We start from the raw sequence: 19,281 nt of genomic DNA on the forward strand, positions 1-19,281 counted from the left end.
TTTGACACACACATGTAAATGATTATTTGAATTTATGCTCCAAATTTATTTGATTACTGTGAAGTAAATTAAATATTTTGAAGAATTATTATTATTATTTATGAAAAATATATTTAGTGTTTCATGAAAATAGTAGAAAATAGAAATTTATGGAAGAAATTTTGTATAACTTAGAAATAATATTATAAGCGTTACTATTGAAAGTTTCAATGAACGCCGGCAAGTCCGGTTTCTTTGAAACTTCAATAGTAATGCTTATGGCCTCTCGTTGAGAGCTGAACAGCAATGCTCCACCAGCGTTCATTTTCTTGATATTGAAATAATAATATATATAATGAAGCATAACAAAATATATATTTACATAATTATATACCATTTTTATATGTTGTATATAATAATAACTGAAGAAGTTAATATAGGTTACATTTGATAAATGCATGAATTTAATGTTAATGTTTATGAATTTGTATACTATTAATTGCATATCCCTTGATAAAAATTGTATTTTGGCAAACATGTTAAACTTCTCTGATAAATTTATGATTTTCAATGGGGAAAGCTTTTTATAAAGGTTTAAATGGGATGTTGAATATGGTTAATAAAATTAAATAAAACCTTTAAAATTTAATCATAATTTATTGAATATATATGTATATTTTTATAATAATTTATTAACGTATTTTATGGATTCCTGGTACAATTTTGAGTTTGCAGAATATGCAATTAATTCCAAAGAAATATGTGTATATATATATATATATATATTTTCTCTATTATTAATAAATTTATTTGTTTATTACTTGAATTTTTCCATAAACAAAGACTGAAATTAATGAATATTCTGTTACATTGAGCTTCACGAAAAGATTTAAATATGATTATTGAATTGTTTTCTAACACCATTTATAGAAAGAAGGAAAGAGAATTGTCCAAGTTTTACAGCATCAAGGCAGAGAGAGATATCATCCTGCCAATGCAACTCAAATCTGTGCCAGCTTACCATGAGAAAGAATTCACTCCAAAATCAAATAAACAAAGGCAAGTTTGGCCATTACTGTAGATGTTAGAAGTTAAAGATGTCAAGAACATCAGATTACAAATTACATGTGTCATTACTTTTATGCTGTGACTACCTTTTGGAAAATAAAAATTCAAATATAACGAAGATGTTTGTATTATGCTAAACAGAAATTCAATATATATCTGGTAAGAAATAATGGAATTAAGATTAGGATGTTACTTGAATAATAAGTAATACCATAAATTTTGAATTAAAAACTTTTGGTTCTTTTTATTAATACGATGTGAAGTTATTGTTATTATTATTTTTTACCCTTTCTTTCTTTTAAAGAGTATGTTAAATTATAAAAAGAACTAAAAGTTTTTAGAGAGCTTATTGAATAAATAATTATTTGTAGAAATTATTCGACGGTTATTGTATTTTACAATGGTTAAAGTTTTACGAAGAATGTCTTATTAATGTATTGCTCGAACGCAAACTTGTCTTTTTTTAAAAGTCATATTCAATTACCTTTAAAATTAAACCGGAAAAGTACTTTCACTAACATTTTTGGCTTTTTAAAATCCATTTTTTTAAGTCAACATAAACTGCAGCATGCATTTGCTAATCTGAATTAATTATTGTATCTGGTTGTTTGGATTAACAGGATTTTATGTAGAGGAGAGGAAATTGTAAATATATGTATTTGTCTGTAGTCCTTTATCTCAAACTGTTAAAAAAAAAATTCTATTTATCATTAGTGAATATTATCATTATATTACACTGTAATATATGCATAGTGTTCTCAGTGTTTTTGTTTCAATGTTGTTTATTAATTATTAACCATATTTTCAGTGTAACTTAATTCCATCGAAGCTTATTAGTACATACTGCTTGGAGAATACGTAACGATATCTCTCGTACTATAATTTTCTAAGATGTATTGGCCACTGTCTTGAATCGATTTTATTACTGTTTTTTGAAGTCTCTTCAGTATTTTGGAATAATTTTTGTTAACTGATTTATCTCTTTATTAACATTGTATAATATTATGAATGATAAACATTCTAATGATACGTTTCCAGGTATTGGAATTTACACTATAATAGACTTGTAACTTGTCCATTCAATTTACAGGATGACAGGAATCAAAGAAATCTGAAATACTGTATACAGTTTGGGTTCAGACCCCATGAATATATCAAACCATTATTACATCTATTCTTATGGGATATGCATTTTAATTTAATATATTTTTGTTTTTGGTTAATTCACCATTTTCCTTGAGCATGTCTATTGTTTTATTGAAAGGTTACCTGCATGTTCATACGGCATATAATTGAAGTAACAAATGTGAACAATTTAAGCTAATATACTGCAATAAAATGATTGTTTAAAACATGGTTAAGACCGATAAAAGTTGTGATTAGCTACTTGTTTAGGCTGCAAGCCCAAAAATATAATTTAAAAAGCGAATTTAGTTGAAGATAATGGTGACATATAATCAGAACTCTGATTATAGGTGAAGTGTATTTTAACTTATGTTTTGAGACATGCTAATTTTGATGATACAAAACAACTGATAATAATAATCACGATTATAATAAGTGGATTTTGTTGTCCTGTCACTGCAAGTCCATGTTATGCTGCTTTTTTTTTTTTTTTACATGTATTTTATGCTAATGAAAGCTGAAGACAGTTGATTAAAAAGTCAAAAATGTTAGGTTTATAAACTTCTTGCTGGATTTTAAAAGTTTTTCTTGAATATTTATTTGAAGAGATTCATTATAACATAAGGTTTTTTTTTTTAATAGTACATCAAATAAAATCCGAAATTATTTCACGAATGAAATATTTCAGTACGTTTAAAATAATAATTTTTCTTAACTTTAATGTTGTATTTTACTAACTATTATTAAATATAAGAACAAAGATAAACTTTATAAATAGAATCATAAACTCAATTTTGATTTAATTTGTTAAAAAATTTTAGTTATCACTTCATTTAAATCTTATATATATAATATAATATATAAATAAATGATTGATTTTTTTCTATTGATAATTATAGAATATTTGTGTATTTTCAAATGCAATGTTTTTAATGTTGTTAATTACACAAATGGAATTATATTATATATCTCTATATCAAAAATATTAATTACAAGGGTCATTAAGAAAATAAGAACAGTTTGTGCATAACAGTCATGTGCACATCACCTGGTTATGTCAGTCAGTTACTTCAGTCATTTCTCAGCTACCACTGTGAGATATTTCAACTGTCTAGCTTTTGTTTCTATAATTCTACAGACTAAAATGAGCAGAAAAATTGAAAATTTCACTATGAAGTGAGATCTGTCATTTATTTTTGAATGTGGAAAGCATTCGACCATTTGAAATTCATTGTTGGCTTGCTTCAGCATGTGGAGAATTTGTAATGAATGAGGGTAGTGTTCAAAAATGGTATAATTTGTTTGTTGGTGATAGAACAAACATTTACAATGAGGAACACACTGACCAGTCCTCGCTCATCACTCGGAACTCAGTCAGGAAAATTAACACTGCTGTTAGTGGAAATGGCAATGAAATTTCTGCAAATTTTCCATTCTTTTATCCAATAAATTTTTGCAAGTCACATTGGGTACCATAAAGTCTATGCAAGGTGTGTACAAGAATGTCAGGCAAATGTAATAAGAAACACTTATGTTTTTGCAATATTATCATGAAAGAGGTGATTCATTTTTTGGATCAAATCATCACAGATTATGAAACATGGGTATCTCACTTCAAATCATAGTGTAAGTGGCAATCTCTGTAGTGACATCACACATAATCACCTACCAAACCCAAAAAATTTAAGCCGACACTATCCATTCATAAAGTGATGGTTCACTGTTTTGTTGGACAGGAAAGACCTGATTTTAGTAGAGTTTAAGCCGAGGAATGCCACAGTTAATGTTGAAATCATACTACCAAACCATAAAAATTTTTATGGTATGCAATTCAAAATTGCCTACTGATCATACTCTCAAGATGCATATTTCAATTCATGTCCACATGCTGCTGTCAGAATTTAGAAATTGATTTAGCAATTTGGATGTGGAGTTTTTGAACATCATCTTTCAGTTCTGACCTACTATCATTTTTTCAAACATTTAAAGAATATTTTGGAAGCAGAATGTGAAAACTGAAGTTGAAGCTAGCTAAGTACATAAGCAGTCTATGATGAGGGTATTCAGAAGCTTGTGTACTGCTACAACAAATGTTTAAATATCTATGGAGGGTATGTTGAAAAAAATGTAAATAAGTACTCTTATTGTAATAAAAAAGTTTTCGAATTTTCTTAGTTTTTATATTTTTTATAACCAAACAGTTTTACCCTTTAGATCAGTGGTTCCCAACCTTTTTTCATTAGCGTACCCCGTGACATGTCATATCTCTAGATTGTACCCCTTGACATGTCATATCTCTAGATTGTACCCCTTGACATGTCATATCTCTAGATTGTACCCCTCATTTAAGAAATTTAGTGAGTAATCGTATTGTTAATTTTACATATTGTAACTTTAAATTAAAGAAAAAAAAACTAAAAGAAAAAATGTATAATAAAGTTGTGATTGTTGCAAGGAACATTTTTTATCTAATAATTTTTTAATACTATTAGTTTGTGATACATAATATATTATTTTTTCTGCCATAATAACTAACTTTTTTCTGTACCCCTAAACAACCTATCGCGTACCCCTAGGGGTACGCGTACCACAGGTTGGGAATCGCTGCTTTAGATGACCCATGTATATTTAAAACAGTAAGAGAGCATTCTATAGATATGTAATTACAACTATCAGAGCAATAGCTAATGACCATTGAACACACAAGTTCTTGTCAGAACAGTAAAGTGAGAGAGCCAGGTAATGTTGCAGTCGGAGATGATGCACAATACAAAGTTCTATTGTTTATCTCCATTCAAGCTTGGTGGCTCTCTGACTACTCAAGTTCAGATAAAAGGTTTGTAGCAGGAAGGACATTGTGTTGTAAAACAAAGGAAATATGATTGTAATGACTGTTTCCTGTATATGAAACATGTGTTGGAAAACCCATGTCAACAGAAGAATGATACATCTGAAGAAAATTGCAATTGTCAATCTGTTATGCTATATAATAAAAAGAAGAAAAGTTTGATTTGGAATAGGAAACAATACTTTTTGAAAACTGCTAAAAAGATTGTAAAGCATTTTCTTTTTGAACTGAATTAATAATAATTAATTAGGTAATATTCATGAAATTTAGAAAGAATCTAACTAGTCATACTCTTAATCAGTCTTGAAGATAGTACAGTGCATGATTATGCTGTATTAAAATTGAATGAAAAACCTGCAAAAGTGTTAACAAGTGTTATTGCACAGAATTAGTATTCAGAATGACTTACATGAATTTAATTTAATATTTATTTTAGTCTCGTACTGTATACATATAGATCCCCAAAAGCTATGCATTCTCCAGGTGTGTGAAGCCTGTTTTTAGTTACGTTGTCCTTGCATTAGTCTGTGATAAAGAAAATATATCAGTTGTACACGTTACTGAACACAAGCAAAGTATGTTAACTCTAACAATGTTCATTCAGCACAATACAATATAGACTATATATAAATTGCATTTCACCCCAGACCTTTAGTGCACCATGTGTCCAAACAAGTTTTGATTTGCAGATTAGTATTATACCAGATTATCATCAGAGAATTTCAGATTATCAGCCACTTTTTACAGGGTAGCATCCCTGTAAAAACCTTTTTTGGTTATTTTGCATTCCTGCTTAACTTAAAGATTTTAAAAAACTTATATTGTTAAAACTCTCTGCTTTTATGACTGGTGTAAATTTTCTACTATAATTTGCAAAATTTTATGTTTGTACTATGTACTGAATGATTGAATGAAAAGTTTCATTATGAGGAATAGACTTGATAATACTTGAGCTGACTGTACTTGTTACTGCTGTCCAGCTACATGTTAAAAGAAATATATAAATCCTGAACATTTATTGAGACCGACTGTTAGCAGAATCTCTTCTATGTGGCTTAAAAAATTGAGTTTGTTCCCAAAATTCAGTTGATTTTGATTAAACTTTATCATTTTGCATAATATCAGCTGAAGAAATTAAAAAAGTAATAAAAATTGGGGTACATGATTTCATTTTCAAGGTACAAGTTCACTAGCACAAGTGAAAACAATTTTTTTTCTTTAAATTCTGTTTTTATTTCAGCAGCGACATCACTGTCGTGGTAGCAGCAGGTAATGACCTTTTCCCTGAAATAATAATATTGACTTGCTAGTGATTTGACTAAATTTATTTATGTTTGGACAGGAAATGAACTGTGCCTAGTTTATTGTAGACGTAAGGTATAATATTTGACACCCTAAATAGATAAATTAGTAGTGTGTATGACAAGTCGGCAAGATACCACTAACTCCTATCATAATCATCTCTACAAGTAAATGTTTCAATTCGTATTGTATTTTCAGAAAGAATTTTGCCTTAAAATCTTGAACATACGTGAAATTGAAGACTCCTTTTGAGCTTAATATTTTTTTGTGAGATTCCCATAATAATACCTTGTAAAATCCAGATTTGATAAGATAAGATGTGGGAAATGGAATAAAATATAAATTGACTTTATTCCAAAGCTGTGGAAATTTGCTATTTCATTACTAACACAGAAATGTTTTTTTTTTTTTTTTTTTGTTTAAATATAATCTGAATGCTTGTTTTACATAGCTCTACAAGATTTTCTTGTAATTTAATTTCGGCAATAACTGCATTCACACCAAATTGATCTATCATCCAATTTGGTATATTTGTATTTACGATATTACTTAATCAACTTGTGTAGCCTCATTCAACGTACATAAAAGCATCATCAGCTTGTACTTCAGTTGCAATAGTGGCCAATGATAGAAACTGTGTTAATTTATTTTTGAAAATACAGTGCTAAATTGAAGTCTTGTGTTATATGCACTCTTTACATCTACATGCAGTAGGCCAATATTTTAATAGTAAACATCCTTCAAAATTTCCTTATTGGGCTGCAATTTTCAAAAATTGTAGATCTATAAATTCCCACTGGCATCTGTCTGTCTGTCCATTCTTCCTTAATCTCAAGAACAGTTAGGTAGATGAAACTTGAGACCAGATATGGAAAGCTTAAGGACAGGAGGACCCAATTAATTATATACAAACTTCCAGCCTGTACCAGAAATTACGTAATTTCAATTCAATAATTTTCTTCTGAACAGAGTTAGATAGATGATCGGCATGACTCTGTTGTTAACAGGAAAAATATGATGTACAGGAGCACGATACTACTAAAAATGAGAGCATTGTTAAGAAAAATTGTAGCCCAGCATTTTGACTAATGTCACAATAAATAATTGCTCATCAGATTTATTTTTGTATTTAAACATAATATGCTAATAATTTACATACATTTCTGGAATAACTAACTTAATAAAGTTTAATTATTTTCATATAATTTCAATGTTTTGTTCTGACTATCGCTATTTAAAAGTTGATTTTGGCTTGTGGCTCATAAGAAATGTTCTTTGGTCTCTGGTTAAGAAACATTGCTACAGAGTATGATTCTTGATGACAGTGTATACTCAGTCCTTTCGTTTGAGACAAATTACTCTGCCTACTTACAGCAAATTTTAACAGATGAGTTAGTTAAACGCAAACTACTGACATTTATTTGCATATACTTTGGGATTTTCTGTCCTTTCTTCTTTCACAAAAGTAACAACCTGCTGAGCCACTTTTCTGTAATCTAGAAGTTTGTGTCAATATATGGAAGCTCTGTCATGACATTGCTTGAAGAATGCTTGTTTGAAAGTTGACATTCTTCTTGTTACAATGAAGAATATGGGGAATAATAAGCTCATTTCCTACAGAAACTGCTGACAAGCATTACATCATCAGCCTCTCAGGAAATGTGGTGACAGACACTGCAAATGCATTAATCCCAGCAATGTATCTCCCAAAAATGTGCATTAACCATCTCTTCATTTTGCAGTGAATACTTTATTCTTTTGCTTTTTTGTCCTTTGTGTCAACTGCATCTTTAGTTGCAATATAGTACAAAACTGATATCAGGTCTGAAATCTTTTTCTTCTGATGCAGTTTTCTTGTCATCAGAGCATCATGACAAGAAAACTGCTAGTTTTCCTCTTGTAAGAATATAGAAGACAAGTGTAAACTCTTTAATGAATGCAAAGCTTGATGTGTGATGCAATTCCATGACTTCTTGGAATATCAGAAACCAAATCACTTACCTTCATCTTTTTCTGCAGTGTTTCCTTTTATTCCTGAATAACTTTTATGTTGTGAAATTTATGATTGTCCACCAGAGCTAAATTTTGATTCCAAATTTGTCTTGTTTAGATTTCATGTATACACAAGAGAGACTCTTGGCGTGGCAACCAAGTAATTTTCATCAACAGTGGTTTGAGTACTTTGGAAATAATTTTGCTTGCAATTTCTTAAAAAGCGAACAGTTTTCTTATTGCGGCTAATTTTTCATTAGCTCATCTTTCATGTTTGGACAGCAGTAACAAGTACAGTCAGTTCAAGTATTATCAAGTCTATTCCTCATAATGAAACTTTTCATTTAATCATCCAGTACATAAAGCAAGTAAAATTTTTGAAATTGTATGAGATATTTTTGCAGAAAACACCAGTAACTGGTATATAGGATCTGAAAATTAAAGATGCTGGATTCATTCTTGCTTTCAGTGTGCCTTGAGTAAAAGTAATCCCAAATATGCATAAATCTCTCTGCTATCTGTTGGATTCCATGTTTTAGCATTATTTGGAAGTTGTTGATTTCATTCTTCATGATAATTCAGTACTTTTTAATTGGTTTCTTGGACTATGGGTATCATTATCAGGTTGATAGAAACAATTGGACAGCTTCAGCAGGGGTTTTAATATATCTGCGGTATTATAAAAGGCCAGGATCTTGTATCATATTAGCTACATTATGTTATCCTGGCAATCCATTCAGTAAAAGTATCTTAATTGCCCATACAGTTATCATTATCTCCACTCAATGTATTGAAAATTTCAGTTTCTTCATATTCAACACTTTAAATTTCAGAGAGAATAATTTCAATGCCACAATCTTCATCCAAAAGTCCTTGTACGGTCAAACCTCGGGTTTCAAACTTGTTCGGCAATCGAGTTATCGTATGGCAACTGGGAAAATAGGGCCTCAAAAATTTGTTTGTGAACCAAATTGTTTGAAAAGTGAAGCATTTGAAACCTGAGGTTTGACTGTGTTTGTAAATTTGATAAACTTCTCAAACTACCAGGTTTATATGATGATATTTTTTTAAACTAAACAAGAAAAATTGAATCAAGACAACCTACTATAATATATAGTATGATATATTGGTAAATTGATTTAACTGTAAATTTTGAGTTTCTCATATTATTCTATCACACCTAAAAACTATCATTTTCCAGTCCCCGAGCCATTTTCCACTCCTCGGTTATTTAATTTTCAACAGGACTGGTTGTAAATCACTAGGACTCCCCATTGGGTGCAGCACTCGTAACAAAAAATACCAAGCAGGATACAAATGTACCATAGCAACTATTTTTTATTACTTATTTAAATTAAAATGTGAAGTAATTTCTTCAAAATATGATTGTTTAGAAATAAAATTACAATGACAGTCATAAAACTTTGAAATTTTAGCATTGATGATTGCAAAATTATCGTAATAAAGTAATAACAAGTGTACCCCCTTTGTATTACAAGGGTTAATTGCAGTTTCTGAGAAGTATTTATGTTATAAAAGCAGAAATCTATTGCATTATGTCACTTTAAACAGTTTCGAGGAAAAAAGTCTCAATATATTTTTGAAGAAACATCAAATGATTGCCTAAATAATCGGGTTATTCCATTAATTTAATGAAATATATTGAATTAGTGGAGTTATAACCCAATTATTTAGGCGATTGTTTGGTGATGTTTCTATATACATATTGGGCTTCATAATGTTTGATATACTTCATAATGTTTGACTTGGATTTTACACAAATTGCGAAATTATACCCAGACTTGCGCAAATTTGACTTACGCGGTTATCGCTCGGTCCCGCCTATCACGTAAGTTCGAGGTATTACTGTACTCATATGAAATTCTACTCACATTGACTTGTACTCATGCCGAATTGACCTAGAGCTGTCTCTACCCTACACTCACAAAGAAGAATTATTCTAATATCAATTTGAATTTGTTATAGGGAAAAATTTCAAAACGATATCCTCTTCTATCAAATTTTTATATGAATTGTATTCTAAATTTATTTAATTGTTAAGAATTATATTTATTTTTAGTGCATTAAACGTAACCTTAATTTAAATTGCTATCTCATCTTCTCTTCTCTAGAATTTTGTTTTTTCTAATTACTGTATACACTGACATATACCTTTGCTTACACTGTGCCCTTTGCATCAATGATGTATGATTGCCATTTCAGTTGTTGGAATAACATGTGGTATAGTGTTTATAATAAATTTTTATCATTAATACAGTAGGTTAGATCGACCACTGCCGTAAAGTTACTATTGTATTAAAGTAAAACATAATTTTTCTTCCATTTGTCATTGTGTATAAAAGCCTAAAAATATATTTACACTATCATTTAAGTGTGAAATAGCACTAGGCTTAAAAAACGATGCAAATGCAATAGTAATAAATTAATTCCTGAACCTCAGAAGGCAAATCCTGAAAATAATAAACATGAATATATAGTCAAACTTCACTAATACAATGCTGAAGATACTTAAAAATTGGCACGTTGTATTAAGTGAACTTTACAAAAACCAGTTATTGTACAATCAAATGGCAAAAGCCATGTTTTCTCCCAATTTGGATATGTTTAAAAATAAAAATAAACTTGTCAATTGCCCCGAACATACACTTTATTGAGATAAAATGGCTTGAAGAGAGAATCAATGCTCGTTTTTTGACATAAGTTAGAGTTGGTAGAACAACAATTAAAGCTGTGGATATAGCAGGCCGACCTGGCCGCCAAATTGGATCCAGGAGCCGAATATGTCAAACTTTTCAAATTTAAACATAACTTATCTGCTTTGATTTCAATAAAGAGTGTTTTTAATTTTAAAGTTGTGAACTATTTGCTAGTATTCAATGTTATGATTCAGTTATTTTGTTATTAAAGCAATTAAAAATAAACTATTTTGTAAAACTATAGGTTTTTCATTGAAATCTCTTAATCTTATTAACTACCTGTTTCCAATACATATGCTGTCTTAACTAATCTTTAGCATCGTCACAGTATAAAAAATGCTGTCTATAAGAGAGTGAGTAATTTTTCAAGTTAGTGTGATGTATATCTTTACTGCTAATGAAGATATTAGTTTGATGTCATAAGAAATTATAACCAACGTTAAAGGCAAAATGCACCCTTGATCATGATGCAAGTTGTGTGTACCACCTTGACTCGTGTGATTTTGGGGAATCTAGAAGCAGTATTCTTTGTATTAAATGACAATATAATTGTTGTTGAATTCACAGGACCATGTCACGCTACATATTACATATTAACCGATATTTTGTATTAAACAAACTTGTTAGCATTGAAATGTCTATTCTCGTTCACGGAACTGCGAATCTACAAATTAAAACAGACTTTATTATCACACGGATCAATAATGTATTAACATGGTTTGACTGTTAATAAAACGTGTCATAACGAAGCACCTTAAAGCAAGATACTCAGACTTAATAATTTATATGTTTAATAATTTAAAAAAGTTCACCAAACATGAGTTTTACTTGAAAATATTTATGCTAGTCTACTGGTGTTACAATATGTAGCAATTGTTAGGAGCGCTGCACCATTTGTTTACTACTATGTGGTAAAGGTTTGCATTTTATGTCCAATTTGTAAATTTTAAAGAGTTTTTTCCAGAGTTAAAAGGACAATTTATATTTAGTTTATATTTAACAAGTCTATAATAGTTTAATAATATAAGTTTAATAATTTATTTAATATTTCCATTATCTATTGTTATAGTATACTTTATATCTTAATTAATATCTATTTTGACTACTGTTACTGTCGTTTTTTATGGTTTTATTATTTGTTAAGACATTAAACTACATATATACATGGTAGGATACAAAAGTTTGGAAACTTGGTATATAATTCCTTGTCTTGAATAGTTTAAAGTACCAATAAGCAACCACCTTTAAAAGAATCCCTTTGGGTGATGTTACACTTTTGCCAGTCTCATATAGCTTCTGGAAGTATTGCTGTAAGCCTTCTTTTGCAGCTACTCATAACGTCTCACTCATTTGATAATTCAAAACAACTTCTCTGCAGATGCTGTTTCATCAGTGGAAAGAGGTAAAAATCTCAAGAAGCTAAGTCAGGTGAATAGACAGAGTATGGAAGTACATTAATATCATTTCTGATAAGAAACTCTGACCATTATGGATTGATTTGCAGGCACAATGTCGTGGAGACAGCACCACTGTCCACTTCACTACATGAAATAATGCAAAGAATATAAAATGTCCAGATACAGGGTCTGTTAAAAAAATAACCGAACTTGAATTTGGGTGGAAACAGTGTGTCCTAGTGTCATAAGGTTGGCAACACTATGTTTGTGATAACCTACCAAGTAAGCTGCTTTTTTTCAGAATGTTGCTATCTTGTTTCATTCCCGCATTATTGAGTGAAAGGTGTTTCAGTGTTTGTGGAAATTTTTGCAATGTGCGATTTATGGGAACAACAATTCAACATAAAGTTTTGCGTGAAATGGGGGAAAACTTTTACGAAAACATTTCAACTTTTGAATCAAGCTTATAGAGGTGACACAGTTTTATGAATGATTTATTCAATTCAAAAGTGGTCATCAATCAATTGAAGATGATCCTTGACCAGGAAGGCTTTTGACCTCAACTGATGACACTCGCATTTAGTAAATCAAGGATCTGGTCGGTTGCAAACCTCTTCTGCTAGTTCTCTGACTGTCAGAGAACTTGCAGAAGAGGTTGGGATCTCAATAGGGTCATGCCATGACATTTTAATGGAAAAATTGAACATGCATTAAGTTGCAGCAAAATTTATTCCTCATTTGATGACTGAACTGCAGAAGGAAAATTGAGTGGATGTTTGTCTGAAACTCCTTCAACAAACTAACGATGATGAAACATTCATGCAAAGGATCATAATGGATGATGAGAGTTGGATTTACGGCTATGACATTGAGACAAAAGTTCCATCATCACAGTGGGTTGGCAAGGAATTTCCTTGTCTGAAAAAAGCACAACAGTCTCAACCCAATGTCAAGATGATGATCACTGTTTTTTTTCCAATTTTAATAGAGTTGTGCACTTTAAATTTTTGCCTCAAGGTCAAACAGTCAACCGTCAGTACTATGCGGGTGTTTTAAAATGGTTGCGTGAAAAATTTGCAAAAAGAGATTAGAGTTGTGGCGAGATGACTCATGGTTCCTTTACCATGACAATGTGCCTGATCACTCAGCCTTGTCAATTTGCTAGTTTTGTGCCAAAAATCAAATGACTGTCCTCCCCAGCTTCCGTACTCACCAGACCTGGCTCCTTACTATTTTTTTTTTTTTTTTTTTTTTTTTTTTTTTGTTTTCAAAATTAAAATCAGTGCTGAAAGGATGCCATTTTGACAGAATTAATGACATTAAAACACAAGCATTGAAGTTTACAAAAGAAGCTTACCAGGATTGCTTTGTAAAATGGAAACATCACTGTGATAAGTGTGTGAATAGGGGAAGGCAGTATTTTGAAGGGGACAAGGACCAATAATCTGTAACTTGAAGAATATAATTAAAAAAAATAAAGTTCTGTTATTTTTTTGTACAGACCTTGTATGTAGTAAAGTGGACAGTGGTACCTTCTCCATGACAACATGCTTGCACATCAGTCGATAATGGCCAAAGAGTTTCTCACTAGAAATAGTACTTATGTGCTTCCACATACTGCCTATTCATCCAACTTAGCCTCTTATGATTTTACCTGTTTCCACTGATGAAACAATATCTGCAGAAACATTGTTTTGAGTCATCAAATGAGATAAAAGCAGCATTACAGGAAACATTGAGTGGTTGCAAAAGATGGTTTACGGCAATGCTTCCAGAAGCTGTACAAGCACTGACAAAAGTATCATCACCCAAAGGGATTCTTTTGAAAATGGTTGCACATCGGTGTTTTAAATTATATTTTCAAGTCCCTGAATGTTTGGATTCTACTACGTATGTCTAACTTTACTACAGAGGTGTGTGTTAGGTTCTAGCTTTCATGACTTCAACACCATGCACATGGTTATTAAAACAGATAATCTGGATCATCGTAATTGTTGTTAATGAATTATTCATTGCATTACTGTTTTTCCACATCCCATATGGCTTTACATCTTAAGACTCTGTGGCCGCCAGCGCCAGAGATCCTGAACACTGTCTGGCAACACTTGCCAAGATCACGAACTCTGTCTGGCAACACTTGCCAACAAGAGTGGCTGGCAACGTCAAAAAAGAAAAGGCGCGAAAGTTCGTTGGATTTTGTCCGGGTGTTGCCCGAGGATGTCTGTGACAGTTCTAACCTTTTCTAATAAAGTTCTTTTTTGTTACTGTTCGTGTTTGCCTGCTTAATGTTAGATCTAAACATCAGTAGGATTGAATGACAAAACTCTTTTGATAATCATTGTTAATCTTTGTGATGAGGAACATTCATTGAATTCATTGATCTAAATAGATCGATTTCACTTGAATAAGATCTTTATGGCTTTTACTTAATCGGTTAGTTTGGATCTTTTGTATGTATGCATAACTCTAATAAGGCATCATTAATCAGTGCATGATAGGTTAAGAGATGCATAAATTGCAAAAACCTAATTATACTGATTATATGTACTTTAATTGTACAAAAGCACATCTGAGATGACTTAAATACAAGTGAAATTGACTCAATGTTAGGTAACATGCCATAAATGTCTTAAAACCAACTTCCTTGGTTTTAAGACTTTATAGTATCTCTAAAATTACATTACATCTTTCATTTGATGTCAAAAGAAACTTGCCAGTTTGACAATTGCTGAAGAACAAGCTAGTGACACGCTTGCCATTACTTGCAAATGAACAAACTTTGTCATATTTCTTCATCCTTTTTGTCACTTCATACGAATACAAATTGTTATACGAATTGATAATATTAGACCAAATTACATTTAGCTACTGGTCCATATTCACAAACACCTTGTGTTGTAAGTTACAACAAAATTCATCATAAGTTGTCAGATGCAAAAAGTCTCGTGTTCATCAAGCACGTCGTAAGTTACAACGTTGTAAAGTCTCGTAACTATTGATACTACTATATCTAAGAACTCTCGTAAGCTAATATACTGTTGGTCGAATATTTGGTTCTATTGATAGATAATCGAGTCAATTGGTTTTTCTGGTTGTTTCTTCTAAACTTTTCTAATTAAAAACTTATGTTATCACATCATGAAAAAATTTGATAGAATTCTTCATGGTGGAATTAAAATTGTTTATAGAATGTCATCCAAAAAAAATCTTATTTATTATAATTTATCTTTTTTTTCTTTAATCAAAAACACTATTAGTTTGTCAATTTCTTTCAAACTAGTACAATATTTCTATTAATATAACTAACTACCAGTATCAATTTTGGATAGCAAAAAAATTTTGAAAGAAATGTCTTCATATTGATTCTGTTAAAATGGAAGTGGTCACTATTGATATGATAAGATATACTCTCATCAGCAGTTGCTTCTGTTTTCTTGTAATGTGCTACAATGTGTTTTGTGAATACGAAATATATAATATGGCGAGATAAGCTGTCATATTTTCAGACGTTCATGAATCTGGACCCTGGCTCATGCTTACACAATAACATTAGTATGATAGAACTTCAATTATCCATCAGGGTATGAGACTGAAACTGTGACAGGTAATAGAATATTTACATTTGAAACAACTTAAATGCAATAAACTGAATTTTCTAACTTGTTTAGGTTATGTAATTTACATTGATCTAGTAATGACATGAAATTTAAAAGAAAGTAGTATTAAGTAATTTATAAAAAGCCAAATCACACAGCCAAATTTCTTATACAGTAGAACCTCTATTATCCGGACTAATTAGGGATGAAGGTAGTCCGGATAAGGAAAAATCAGGATAATCGAAACAAATACTTTAATTTGTCTTTTAATGATAATACAACATGTTTTCTTTTCGATGACATATCGGTAATATTAAAAGTAAATACTGTATTTAAATCGTGATCAAATTTTCAAGAAACAAACGTTCGTATTGAATTTGGACTACTACTGACCAACGCTAACAGACTACCTATTGTTTAAAAGGCCCTCTGGTGGCGCAAGAAGACGGATTTTATAAAATAAAAAGCAGTTGAAACTGCATTTTTATGAATAAAAATTTGACAAACTATTTATCGTTTTATGACGAGTAAAATTTTTTCGTCGCGTTCGCGGCTTTTAAGTAATGCATAAACCTTCGAGGCGCGAGGCCCTTCGGACCGCGAGGCATAGGCGGTGGCCCACGTCGTCCATGCCTTACGCCGCCCTTGGTCATAGAAATGATGTAATTTGAATATAAATTATTTATAAATACGTATGTCAAGTTATATTTTTATTACTACGTAAAATATATTTAAGAGTTTACGACCACTGTGCTGGGTGAGACGTTGTTGAAACAAAAAAAGTTATGCATTCCATCACGTACATAAACAGTGTCGTAATTCGCCAAGTGAAAATCAGCAAATTCGTAAAATTTTTGTTTATTTTGAACAATCCGGATAATCGAAAATCCGGATAATGGAGATCCAGATAATGGAGGTTCTACTGTATTTCTGTTTCTCAAAGCCTTCAGAAGTCATGTTATGAATTTTATGTAAAAGTAACACTATATATTGGGTACGTTTGTAAAGTCAAACGAGTTAAATGAGAATAACATCATTGTTATTCTTATTTCGTTAGACTTTCTGAACGATTCGTGTATAACTAAATGGCTGTTTCTAAAATCAAAGATATGAATGTTACTAGTGCAGCCTTATCCGAAATATTTTTCTTAGATTGCTTCGGGTGGACAGTTATTTCATCATTTCACCTTTTAATTCACAGTTTAAACACTTGAGTAGATTTAGAAACATTGATATCATTGGGTGCCATTTTCTTAACGAAGTGAACTAACTCTTTCCTTCGTGAACTTCGTTAGAGTTTCATTTGAAAAGTCATCACCGCAGAGCATGCACACTGAGCGAGACTACTACTATTCGAACGATTCGTTACTAACATGTTTAACTTGTTCGACTTTACGAATGTACCCATTATAGCATCTGTTGTTCTTTGGGCAATTGGATTCCTTTTAATGGTATAATTTTAGCTTTTGGTAGCTAATTATGGTTTTGCATCTGTTAACTTCTTTGTCTTCCTCATTTTTGTTTTGGTTTCTATATTTAGTTAGGTTGCCAGATGTCCAGGGATTCTGACTGCTGTCTAGTGATAGGATGACTATTCTGAAAATTGTTCCTACAGTGAAATATCTTTTTCTTTTTCTGCATTTTAAATGTGTTTCTGTCACCGGCAGAGTTAAAAATACACATCCTGCATGTGTTGGAATTGAAGTACAACTTATATAAACATGCTAATAATGAAGTGATAAACTGACTTATCAATTTTACAACACCAATAAGTCAAATTATCATTTCGTTATTAATATTTCAATATGCATCATGCTTCTTTTAAAGCATATTACAGATGTATATTCAAATGTTGCACTGCCAGGAGTTAGGTAGGTGGGTGATATGTATATCTTTATGTAGTTTTAAATAGAAGGATGAACCCATCGATAATAGTACATTCTGATTCCCGAATTGATAAAAGCAATGGGTTAATGGTTGAGCAATTTTTATTTATTTATTTTTTAATTATTGAAAATTACATAGTTTTATGGAATGTATTCAAACCTAAACTTTGTGGTGATGTTTCACTCAATTGTGTTAATTCTCTGACAGTCACATGAAAAAAATACAATGCAAATAGCTATGTGGTGTCTGTGCAAAGCCAGTTCTTAATTAAAAATTTGGAAAAGATACTATCGCACAAAAATACAAATAAAAATTTCATTTCCAGCACTTCCGATGCTTCTATACACACACATATAATATATATAAAACATTTACATATTGATAGTTATTAATTTTATAAATATTCTTATGTAATACAATCATAGTTGATCATTCACAATATGATCATGTAAGTTACCTAGCTTCTGCGAGAAACCAAGCAGTTTTTTCTGAGAAATGATAAAGCTAATTTTTATTTTATCAAAGAGCATAATAGCCTTATTTTTAGGAAAGTAGCAATCTCAGTAATTCGTTTTCATTTTAAAGCACTTGGAGTCCCACAGAAGCCACACAATTAAGTTAAACATAACAATACAAGGTAAGGAAGGATGCATTGACTATTTCTATCCCTTGAGTAACACAAGAGAATGTTTTAATTTAAAATTTTGGTGTAGTCTGTATGCATAAATATCATGCAAATATGCATATAAAACCGGCAATCTGTGTATGTAACAAACATGGTCATTAGAGTGAAAACAAAACTAAGAAGTTACGCGGCAGCAATGTTAGTTAGTTAGTTGAAATTAATAAAAGGATGCATCATGGATGAGTGGGAGAGATTTATGGTTGGATAGAGCTATAGAAAAAAAGATTAAGAGAAGAAAAACAATGCTATTAATACTTCTACTGATTTTTATATAGTAAGTTTTTTTTCCTCTTTCAAAGAAGAGATGATTGCCTTAGAAAAGCAGTAGAAGGATTACATGAAAATGTGGAGCAAGTAATCAGAAATTTTTATTTAATAAAAATACAGAAGATACAAAAAGTCAACAAAGTCTTCAACTTTTTGTATCGTCTGTATTTTTATATTTTTTGTATTTTATTAAATATAATTACCATCAGCCAACTTCAAATGAACTGTCAGAAGTTTTCAATTGATAGTTTGTTCGCGTATTCTATTATGAATAGGATTCCTATTGAATCTGATTCAAAGCCTGTAACTTAATAAAAGAGACTGTTTGAAAACTGATATTTGCAAATTTATGATGAGTTTTATATAAAATTTTATTATGAACTTAGTAAAGATAATGACTGAACACTTGAAATGGTTT

The 19,281-nt window shown here is 30.7% G+C and overlaps 1 protein-coding gene across 3 annotated transcripts in view; it reads left to right on the top strand.

Moving 5' to 3' along the window:
• The window catches only part of LOC111627380 (ankyrin repeat domain-containing protein 12-like), a 61,929-nt gene that overhangs the window by 25,477 nt on the left and 17,171 nt on the right, over positions 1–19,281 (top strand). For 2 of the 3 annotated variants that reach the window (XM_023370942.1, XM_023370943.1), the window contains exon 4: positions 910–1,038. In XM_023370942.1, the coding sequence (XP_023226710.1) occupies positions 1,002–1,038 (37 nt within the window). In that variant the 5' untranslated portion in view covers positions 910–1,001. Of the gene's footprint in view, positions 1–909; positions 1,207–19,281 lie in introns of all 3 variants that reach the window. The other variant, XM_023370944.1, reaches the window with a different exon arrangement.

Source organism: Centruroides sculpturatus, unplaced genomic scaffold (assembly GCF_000671375.1).
Source record: "Centruroides sculpturatus isolate CEXI.00-Female unplaced genomic scaffold, Cexi_2.0 scaffold378, whole genome shotgun sequence".
Classification (NCBI taxonomy): Eukaryota; Metazoa; Arthropoda; class Arachnida; order Scorpiones; family Buthidae; genus Centruroides; species Centruroides sculpturatus.